We start from the raw sequence: 12097 nt of genomic DNA, 5'->3' as shown, positions 1-12097 counted from the left end.
CTAACAAGCAAGCAGTTCCATTCCTGACTCCAAAAGTATTCAAGTTTAGACTGATTCCTCAAAGAATATATACGCCATAAAAACAAATAAGCGTGACCACTCTACACAACCTTTTGGGCTATGGCCTATGACTTTGACAATCAAATTCCTGATTGTTTCTTCTCCTAAGATCCAGGAATAGTTCCCATTTAGTATCCTTGGAAAAATGTATGTCAGTTGACTATTGGATTGCTCATAACCAACTTCTATTAAAATTCAAATACCCAGAGAAAATTAAATACAGAAATACTGAAGTCCACAACATCCCCAAATGACAGAAATTCAGAATCAAGGCACAAGCTATACTTCAGCTGCTGTTCAGCTCTACAGTATAACTGGAATGTGGGGCAAAACATGACAGTAATGTGGCTCCAAGTACAAGTTATGTCTGCTTTGAATTGTCAGCATTACAGCTCATTGCAGAGTGTTAGCACTCCAGAACATGTTATACCTGGAGGCGCAAAACAGAGTAAAATGCCCAAAGGACATGAATTATCTCACGCTATTGAAACCATGCATTGTAACAGATCTTGTAGGATACGTACTATATGAGCAAGCACAGTGTTTTGAGACTGCAGTAATACTTAACAGACATGAATCAGTTAACAATGGAGTGATAACCTTAACCCAAATGTCCTGGCTTCTGTAATTTTAAAACTAGGAATCCTTTTAATGTAGGCCTAGTATTATACACAATAATTTAATACATAAAGCTTTATGAGAAAACAGAAGCGGCTTCTTAAAAATGTTATACAGCGGATACATTGAAATGATACTTAAAATCTATTTTTAATAATGAACACCAAATTAAACTGTCTAAAAATTACTTTAACATAAGGAAAACACGCGCTCAGTTAGACCTCTAAATGTCTGGAATAGAATCAGTACCCCGAGTAGACTTCAAGGATTTTGCATGGTTGTGCACTTCTCATTTTGATTTCTGTCATTTCTTGATGAGAAATAACATATGCTAAACAATCAGAAACACTGCTTGTCTAGGTGAAAACCAGCCACATTTCTGTTTTACCTGGAGAACCTTACCTCTTACCACAAGGTCAGCCGAAGCCGAGGAGTTGTCAACAATCGTCTGAGCAGTGCACATGTACCTCCCAGCGTGCCGCAGCTGAACGTTTTTAATGAGCAGCTCACCGTTGGATTTAATCTGTTACAAAAATAGCAGGTAGTGAAGCTGGTAAACATCTCTGTACAGCTGTGTGATACCCGTCTACACATCCCTCCCAACTGATAGACAGTGGCCGCTATTTCCAAAGAGCAAGTGCTTACTTCGAGCATGAATCACCCTCAAAGATACATCTGATTTATATGACAGCTGTTGAAAGTGTCCTGTGTTTCCTGAAGACATGCTGCTCTTTACCAGACATGAAAAAACCAGACGTATTAGTAAATGCATTTTTCACAAGGCAATATTGCCCTTTTACTATTTCAAGCCCATATCTGAACGTTAAATTTAGTCAAGAATTTTTTCATGAAGAGCAGCAGTCAGATGATTCCTCCATACCATTACTTGCTTTTTTTATGCACGTTTGTATGAGAACATGTCATGGAGTCCTACTAACAGAGCAGGACACTGTTTGGCTCTTCCTTTACAAGCCTAAAGCAGTACGAACGTTTTTATCGCAGAGAGGCTACAATCACAGCCTAAATAAAGATGCACCAAAGAGATACCAAAATGCAGTGACTGTGAAGAAACAATTATGTTCAACGTGTGTCACAGCTCCTTAGAAAGGCCAGCCCCCGTTCTGCCCAGTGGTGTTGGCGATGGACAGGACAATGGCAGTAACCATAACCCCTGTGGCGGGAGCTGGGCTGCCGGGCCTCTGGGATGGCTCTGAGACAGCGCAGTCCAGGGCAGCCCTGTCCTTCGGCGACCCAGGATGGGGCGCACGCAGACAGCGCTGCAGTGAGGCCTCAGCCAGGGCCAACCCCCTGCTGCGGGAGCTGCTGTTGAGCTGAAACACTGCCTTTCTGGCCCCGCCAGAACTACAGCTCCCGTCATGGCTCCGCCCAGCCTGGCCGTGGGCCCTGCTGGTCCTGACATGCTGGGCGGCCAGCTAACTTCCCAGCCCGACTGCCACCCGGCCTCCTCATGATGGACCTGCCCAGCCACCCCTGGGCCGTGCCCGGCCCTGGCTGTCACCACCAGACCTGCCCTGCTCCCCGCCCTCAGGCCCAGCGGGATGGGGCCCTTGCTGGTGAGGCCCCTGCCCTGCCGGCCGTGCTATCCCCCCGGCTCAGCTCTCGCTGCTCCCTGGCAAACGGCAGCAGGACCTCCAGGGAAGCAAATTACCGTTCAGCGAGGCTCATACACTCATCATCATCATCACAGACCCTAATCTTTCCTCAGCACTCTTCACCAATGCTAGACTATTGGGAAAACATATAGCTATGTTTTCAGATGGCTGTAAGGTCCACTATCTGCTGCTACCTGTGATTGTACAGATAGGCAAACTGAATAAAGTATTTTTGTCCTATGACACTTCTGTGAACCCACTGAGTAACTAGATGCGCACCTGTAAAACAAGGAGTAGAACAGAGACCACTATATACACCACAGGAATTCTTAATGAAAAACATATTTTGTGTTAAGACATGTATATAAATGTTTAAAAATAACACACTTGAAATATTTTGCTTCTCTCTCCTGCATTTTATTCCAGAAAAAGATTACTAGGTTAAATCACAGGGTTATATATGTGTTAGTCATAAAGGTATTTCAGAAAAAAACCCAAATGTTCTCTCCAAAATATATCTGATTGCTTTAATGGAAATCAAAATGTTACAAAAGATTAACAGATGGATTTATACCACACTATACCGAAAGGGGCAACATTAAGATTTCCCAATTCACTGCAGATTGTTCAGAAATAATACAATTTTTTTTTAAAAAACAAACACTGACATAACTCACTGCAATCCTGAAACCTTCACATGCAGGAATAAAAGGAATTCAGATGCAAAATGATATGTTAAAGAGAAATTGCTAAATATTTAGGTGTAAGAACTAGTGCCATCATCATGGAAGGTTCTAGGGAACAACAAAGACCTTCAATACAATCTCAAATATTATGGGCTGTCATTAGCGTCTCTGCATTTAGACATTCTGAAGAAATGAAATAAATCTATGTCATCCAGTTTATGTTTCCTGGTTGAAAAGGAGGGGGGAAAAAAGTAAGGTTAAATCCTTTCCAAATGTTCTGAAACTAGAATGCCAGTTTAGAGTCTATATTTAGGGGAGATTAAAATAGCCAGATAAAACTATCCTTTTCCTTTCCAAACTCCAGCGATGATTTTGGATGCCAGCTTCAAATTCTGCTGGCATAAAATTTCAGCACAAACTGAAATCTGTTAACACCAATTTTCTTGGTCCAGCATAAGAATTCACATCTTCAAGAAATTACTGAGGTAAACCGGTGGTTGGATAAAAGGAGACTCAAGCACACATGAAAGAAACTGCTTAATCCTGGCTAGCAATACTTCAGCTGATTGCCTCATAAGGTCAGAGAGAAATGCAGGTTATACTGTAGCTTTTCAATTTTTGAGTGTCACAAGTGCTGTTAGCAATGGTCAAACAGATTAGTTGGATCAGTGAACAATCCAAGGTTCTTGATATATTTCTGACCATTTCTCTTTTAGTTATTATTAAACTATGTCCATGTATGTGTGTGTGTGTATATATATTTTCACACTTTTCACTCAAGACTAATATGACAAGGCTTTTAATTTAATTTGCCAAAGTGCATGCAGGATACAGAGATGAGGTGAGTCTGGGACAGTGGCATTTCTGTGCAGGTGCCCCCCCCCAGTTTATTCATGAGAACTCCAGGGGGACTGCCTTCGAGGACAGCATCCTTTGAAAATCTGTGGGCATTACTGCATAAGCGAACACTGGCTGGCAGCCTGACTAACCACATGTAAGCCTTTTTTGTCTACAGTGGGCTAAGCAACGCTGTCAACGGCTTTCAGGAAGAAAAATCAGTGGGAGTGTCAGTACTTCTATGGGAGCAGAGAGGGTGGCTACTTGCTCCTCTGCCTTCCAAAAAATTACAACATGCAGACATTCAAACTCCTTGAGTTTTTAGTTCCTGTTTTTTTTTCATTTTGTTCTTACTGGTTTTGGTTTTAATAAAAGGGACAAACAGTTCTCTATTTGAGTGCTGTGTACAAACCTTCAGTTTATTAACACTAAATGTCATCCTAGAAAGAACCACACTGCCTGTGAATCTCTGATCATTGCTTGCACTTTGATCTGCAAATAAACATAAGCAAAGGTTGGGCAAAGCAATAAGGTTTAGAAAAACTGCATAAACTTAGAATTCTCATAATCATATTATTACTTCAATAAAAAATGATTACAAATTCTTAATAGTCTTAGCACTCATTAATTCCCATGTTAGCACTTTAATTAAAATACTTTATTGTATTTATTAATGATATGCCCATATACTTGCTCTAACATTAATCTCCCGTATGGGAACTTGGTCTTAAAATCTAAATGATGAAAAACAGATGGGAAAAAGTAACAATTTAAAAATCAACAACCCATAGATATCATATTGTATCTTGTTGATTCAGAAGGTCTCCTGGAGCAAGGTTTTATGCAGTGGGTGATGAGGCTTTCCATACCTCAGAAGAAGCCTAAGTTCTTGGTGGTAAAAGAAAAGCTTACAAAGCAAATAAAGAGCATGGGCATCAGCAAATTCAGTCCACAAATTAGATATGAGTGCACTGTATGTTTTCATTCAAAAACCTCAGCTTGGCTAAGTTTAAAAATGCCTTCCTTAACTCAGAGAAAACTGAATCACAGACTGGAAATAGTGATAGCAGTGCTCAGGGATGTTCCAAGGGTATCTGTGGTTCACCACTCAGTTATTTACCAAGTTTCAAGCAAAGACTTTCATCGTATGAGCCGTTTATTTATGCCTTAATAGTGATGTCAAAAATAGCATTGTATGACCTATTTCTGAAATTCACTGTTCTCTTTTGACTATCACCTTTGCCAGTGCACTAAATTACTGAAAGCCATCAGAATGTGCCCCTGTGTGATCAAAAATCATTTACAGGAATCTAGTCTTTTGACTGAAAGCAGTATCCACCTCTGTTGGGACCTCAGAGACAATAAAGGAACTTATGTTAGTATGAAGCTAACAAGCCCTTTGTAATAATAAAACTAACTTGGCAGAAATAGAAGAACCTGGTAAGCAGAGACAAGTCTTTTTTTTTTTAATTCAGGTTCAAAAACTAGACATCTGAGCTTCAGAGGTGTTTAATACACAGTGGAGGTAAAATGGTAAGAGAATCGATAAGAAGAAATGTGGAAGAGAGAGGATTCTTGGTGATGAGATCAGCTTTTCCAAAGCTAGCAATAATTTGAAACATCTTTTTCTATTACCTGTACCTAAAATTATTAACTCTAAGTGAGTTCACGTGAACTGTTTTGTTCCTGCCAGTAGATCTGCTATGTGGTAGATACAAGTAGAACAGGTAATCCAACAGCTGTTGATGAATGTTAATGTAAATGTGATTATAGCTGTTTTCCTGATATTGAGATCAGAGATGACATGGGGACACCACCACCAGTACAGCTCTATTGTCTCAATCCTATTCACAGGAGAGCTTATCTCACTTTGTTTTATAAGCCATGGCTGGCATGAAAGTTACGGGCAAATAAAAAACCCAGCAGGATAATGATGACAGAGTCATTCCCACTGAAGAATCTCTTCCTTCAATGAACTATATTTATATGTAAAGGAAGTACAGTGCTAATTCTACCCCTGAAATGTGGACTGGGAAATATTTCCAACAAATATATTATTCTTCCCCATTCAGCATACCGCTGAGAATGCCTGAGGACACTATGCTTTGTACCAGCATCCCTGTGGTAATATGCCCTGTTATTTCATTTCCAGCAGCAGAAAAAGCCTAGGTACTTGTTCACTTATACTCATGGCTCACAACTTTACAGCTGATGACGAAAAATCACAATACACTACAAACTACATTTCTCTGAGTAGTGCTCACACCTGGCTTTCTCAGCTCTTGCTACCTAACTAGGGATGGTACGTGGATTTTGGTAGTTTGTGAAGTCTCACAAGCACATAAAGTTACAGTCAACTGATTTTGCAGTGTATTTTTTTAATTCTAGCACAGAAGTTGGCATATCTTGATCCTCTAAACAGACTACATTTCTTTGTGCTGGAAATAGCACTGTGGATTAATAATAGGTTTCCTCAGAGGCTTCTGTCAGAGCTAACTGCTCGTTGGCTTCACCCTCACCACTATGTCTTCTGCTTTCCTTCCCCTCCTTGCTCTTAACCACTGACTCCATCCATCTCATTCCATGCTCACTACGTTACTATTAGGCCTTAGCCTGTAAATTTTACCCCAAACCTAGCCAAAATATGTGACTCCCAACTCGCTCATGTTTAAAGCGTCTCCCTAATACATCAAGGCACTGAAAGCAATATATTGAGACAGTGCCCTTGGAGAGTCCTGCGACTCTTTTTCAGAAAAAGCAGTAGCTCAGCTGATTTGGTTGGCCATGCTTCATGAATAACCACCTGCCCCCTCAATATATTCAACAAACCGGACTGAATGAGCTCACTACGACGCTGTCTCCCAGGTTTTGTTCCAATCCATACACAGCCTCTTCTTCCTCTTCAGTGGGTAACTGAGGATTCCTATCTAAATATTCTTCTCTAATTCTTCAGTTCTCCTCCTGAAGTTTCTACTGATTTCCTGTCACATCGGTGTAGCTAGACTCCACACTCTGCAAGGAGGATTACCAGGGGAAGCAGTGAAGAAAAATTAAAATTAAAATCTTTGTATCTTTTCTGCTGCAGAAAACTGTGGAATGTGCAAGGAGAGATTTATACAATAAAACTAAGTGTCTACTCAGTAATATGTTGAAGCAGGAATATGCAGTAAAACACCTTCGTCTACCATGTCCAGCCAAGGAACTGCAAATTATAATAATTTACAAAAACCAAGCAGGTATTAAGCTATACTCCTCTACATAGGATTTTTATAGTCCAACTTATTCTCTGTGGTTTACAAAACCAGCTGTTTTAGAGAACTTTCCTTTTTGGGAAATGCTGTCTCCAATCTAGAATTCATCTCACCTATTTTAGACGTCTGTAGTGTGGATTTTGGTATCTGAACTAATCACCTTTTACAGTCAGAGTGAAGAAACAGGCTTTTCCATGTGTGATTTACTTTAATGTAAAGTAACTGTATGGCCATGCATCTCCAGAATATTATGAATGTGGTCCTAGAAGACTGCAAAGCTTCCTGTACTTTTGAGAGGTGTAAAGTAAGATGAATAGTATTTGCATAAGGAAAAAAAAGCTTTTGAGACTACAGTGAAGTCCACACTATTGAAGGTTAACTGCATGATGGTTGCAGGGACACCAGAACAAGTTATACACAGACAGCTTGGATTCAGAAGCAACTTCAAAGCTGAATAGAGCCTGAGCTACAAGCCCTGCAAGTTCTGTGCTGAACATGTTTGGTTGCCTTTGTGCCACATCCCTGAACCTATGAACACTGGAAAACACACTCTGGATTCAGCAGGTCTTAATTCCTGCTCAGTAGCAGTCATGACACTGAGGTGTGTCAGCACCGTCTTGAACAATGCTCCTCATTCTGTGAGAGCTTTTTAGCTGGGTGCAATGCTATGCAATGTCCAGCATCAGTAAAGACACCTTTCTTGTCCTGTGAACTCCCCGGGAAAGATTCCCTACCAATTCTGTAAAAAAATTCCATCATTAAAGCTGACGGTAAGGTGAATAATTCCTAAATGTTAAAATGAAATTATATGCCAATTCTCAGTGTTAAAATTCCTATTTTGATGGAAATTAGAAAGAACAAAGCATAAAGTTCCATGATACACTTTCTAAAATGACCTCATTCTTGCTGGTACCAAGCTTTGGTCCAATGCCTTAACTCCTTATTTCAAACACCGGAGCTTCTGCTTGTGGTGAAAGGTGCTGATATCCCATTACACAAACTGTGCACCAGCATATAAATGTATTGGCTGAGCAAAATACTGCTGCCATCTGCTTTCAACACTCAATACCGTCTTTGATACACTTCATTTAACAATGTTTTTTAACACAACTATATTAAACCACCACAGAATCACACAATAGTTGAAGTCAGAAGGGATCTCTGGATGTGTTTTGTCCAGCCTCCCTGCTCAAAGCAGGGTCGACTGGAACAGGTTGCTCAGGGCCTTCTTCAGTCCAAATATTTTGAATAACTTAATGGATGAAGACTCCATAGCCTCTCCAGGTAACCTGTTCCAATGTCTGACCACCTTCACAATGAAAAAGTTCTCCTTAGGTTTAACTGGAATTTCCTGTTTTTCAGCTGCTGCCCATCACCTCTTGTCCACTCCCTGGGTGCTAAAGTCTGGCTCCGTCTTCCTTGGTTCCCTCTCACCAGGTACTTATACATGTTGACAAGATCCTCCTGAGCTTTCTCTTCTGGAGGCTAAATAATCCCAGCTCCCTTGGGCTCTCTTCATACGTCAGATGCTTCAAACCATTAATCATCTTAATCCTATCACTGAAAAGTTCAGCAGAGGGTTTGAGGGCATGCATCTTTGATTCTTCTCCTTTTACAATAGGCACAGAATGTTTGCTTTCTACTTTGCAAGATTTTTTAAATGCAAGACGTAAATTTCATAACAAAACTCAAGTACCAAACAATAGAAACCAAGAATCTGACATGCAAAAAATTCTAAGAGAATTCCAAAATTCTCACAATTTAAAAAAATATTGTTTATCTTAAAAAAAAAAAAAAGGCAACGAGCTGCAAGTTTCTCTTATAAATAGTCTTGGTCACTCCAATTTTGCACCTACCATTTTGGAATTCTGTTTTTTGCTGGCTTTATTTTGTTTTTGCAGAGGAGAGGGGAACTCAACATCTCGAGTGGGGCTCCATGGAATGCTTTTTTTGATAAATTATGATCACAAAGCAGCATGAAGCCTTGAAGCTATCTGATGTAAAAATAAGGATAGTACCTTCTGTGGGAAGTAAAAAACACACCAGATGCCAAGAACAGAACTTCAGTAAGGTACTTTAAATGATCCAAATATTACATGACAGGGTGATACAGGCCTGCATTTTGGTCTCAGGTACCCAAATACAGTTTTTCCTTATGTTCTTTTGATAATCTCACTGCTAATATGAGAAAACACGAGCAAGCAACAAGTCAATTGTCTCTATGACAAAATTTATTGTCCGGCCTTATTGTATTTTTCCATCACCACTTCCTCTTTCTTTTAATTCTTACAAAATAAAGTTATTTGCAAGCAGGTCAAGTTCCTGAATGCTTGTATGGAATTTAATTTAATTATTAAAGATAAAATGGTGAGAAAAATATCAAGGTTTCATGTTCACTGAATTGTTTAAGACAACTAATAAACAATCTAGCAAACACAGGAATAACGATGGTATGGAAAGTATTTTAAAATGTATGCATGTCTATATGTGACTAAGACTATTACAGCCTACATTTGGACTCTTCCTAAGCGTATGTATAAGCTTCTGACTTGAATCAGTTAAATTATGGAGTTCTTCTTCCTGACTGTCTATACAAATGGACTAATGTGGCTTCAAAAGTATAAAAAAAATAGTTACACACCTTCACATATTAAAGAGAATTTTTTGTAATAAACTTAAAAGAATATACTTATTTGGATAGTGTATATTTTTAAATACATATTAAAAGTAAACTTTTCAGTCTTTAAATATACATGACAAAAAGCAGATCCATAAATAACAAATGACTGAACATTAGAGTTTTCCAGATTGCTTGAAGTGCTGTATCTCTATGGGACTTGAAAGGATGTGTTAATGTTTAGTTCCTCAATCAAATAATCAGAGGAACAACCATACATAAAGTCAAAAGCAATCAATTTAATAGTAAGATTTCAAAGACTTCATTTGACTCTTTGAAAGCTAACCAATTAATATGCTTATTTTTTATTTTAAATATCACTGTCATAGGAAATCAAAACAGCACTGACAAATGTTCTTTTGATAAATGAGTTTTAGTAATAATGTAATGCAAATTAGTTTTGCCTTCAGCAAATGATGGAGACACCAAAGCTTCCATTTAAAGAAAGAAGACCTATGCAGGTATTTACATGAATTTCATTAGCATTCCATTATGTGTATGTGACAACAATATTAGTATTATTTTGAGAACTGAAATACTGTGGCTGTATCAAGTTTCAGCATGTTGATCTGCATTGTCACATAAATTAATAGTGGTATTATCAGGAAGACAGATGAGGATCCTTCATCAACAGGAAATTATAGCACAGAGAGCATGCATCACTTATCCAGTAATTTTAATATTCATGATGGAATCTTTTTTTCTTTTATGTTTGTGAAGGGTTGGGTGGCAGCATGGGACTCCACTGCTTAAAGCCCAGCAGTCAGGGCTGCTGCTGTCAAATGCACAACAGCTCACCCTTTTGCATCCGAGAAAGCCTGAGCAAACCTGCCACCCAGTGACTTGAGCTGAGAACTGCCAGAGATGGAAGCGGTAGGCAGAAAATCCCTTTGCTCACACAGGAAGGAAAAAAACCCGTAATGTAAGAATACGATAATATATGAATGAAACAGAAATACTGAAAATGCATATTCCTTTCAATTACATCCCATATAAACCTTTTATTGGATTAGCGGAATTTGTTAAAAATTCTGTATTTGTTATTAATTACGTGCTGAATCACCGAATAACTACAAATCGCAATTCCAGACTTCAGATGCAATCCTACTGTCCCCTCTGTCCCGAGTGATGAAGACTGAGCTGCCCGTGGAAGAGGAACAGAGATTATCTGCACTTGCTTTGCATTTGAAAGCCCAGAAATAAAGCTTAGGAATGCAAAACAAGAAGCTGCCCCTGCTAAAATAATTTCTACCAGTATTGGTCAAGTGCAAAAGGAACACAACAAACCAAGAAATATCCTTCAGGAAGATGGAGTTACACACTGACAAATAAATTAATTGATGTTTGGATCTAACCTACTTAACTTTAACTGTCTAAGTGAATTAAGAGTTAGTCACTCGTCAGCTACTTCTGCATCCTATGGAGTATCCATCTCTATAATCTATTGAAAGAGGAAATCTTCCAGCACAAGATTCAACACCCACATGAAGTGAACCACCTCTTTCTCTCTCTCTACAGATCTTCTATGGTCTGCAGAGTCCAAGCTAGCCTAGCAAAGCTAGGCTAATTTGTTTTTAAAATCAAGCACTTCAATAAAGTGTCTAAAATACTGCGGAGTTAATCAGAATTTGGGATCAGGAGATTCAGGACCACTGGCTATCTGGAAGATGAAACAGGTGGCTGGGAACCTAAATATTAAGTCAATCTTCACAGAGAATTACACCTTACATACTTGCTGAGGCCTTTATTTGGCCCCAGATTTGTTCACTTGAAGTGCTTTGCTAAAAAGTGCCCTAAAATTGGGATTACATTTCAGAATTAATTTCCCCTAAAAGAAAAAAAATCCAATTTCCTTCTATTTTCATTATTAAGAGGAAAACCCAAAAGTATATGTCAATGATATAAACACTTCTGTTCAACATATGACCAACACATGGAGAAAGTTCAGGTTCCTTTCTCTTGCATTACATGGTCTTGCATTACAAAGTCCTCTGGTAAAGGCATTTTTACCTACCTTCTACACCAAAATCACTGATTCATCAACACTTTCAGCCTGATTTTCTGTTTCATGGAACACAATTTCTTTGTGTGACTTCTGTTAGGTAACTAAAAGCAATCAACTAAATAAAATTTGACAAAACCAGAGTGGTTTACTTGCTCTTTTATAAGGTATACATTTAATGGGGCTTTACTCTTTTAGCTCTTATTTTGACTGACACTCAGACTCATTCCAGCTTTTATCTAAGGACAAACTAATGCCATTAGGAGGCGATTCAAGCTTTTTCAAGGTACTCCTATGCACTGATTAGTACCAAAGTGTAAATATAAGCCTATCAAAAGTGTGGCTTGATAGCC

At 38.9% G+C, this 12097-nt stretch overlaps 1 protein-coding gene across 1 annotated transcript in view; it reads right to left on the bottom strand.

Moving 5' to 3' along the window:
• The window catches only part of CNTN1 (contactin 1), a 271298-nt gene that overhangs the window by 48477 nt on the left and 210724 nt on the right, over positions 1-12097 (bottom strand). The window contains exon 15 of the mRNA XM_076331302.1: positions 1081-1201. Within this exon, the coding sequence (XP_076187417.1) occupies positions 1081-1201 (121 nt within the window). The remainder of the gene's footprint in view (positions 1-1080; positions 1202-12097) is intronic.

Source organism: Aptenodytes patagonicus, chromosome 1, assembly GCF_965638725.1.
Source record: "Aptenodytes patagonicus chromosome 1, bAptPat1.pri.cur, whole genome shotgun sequence".
NCBI lineage: Eukaryota > Metazoa > Chordata > Aves > Sphenisciformes > Spheniscidae > Aptenodytes > Aptenodytes patagonicus.
The sequence above is the reverse complement of the archived record's forward strand: the minus strand, read 5'-3'. Positions and strand labels throughout refer to the sequence as shown.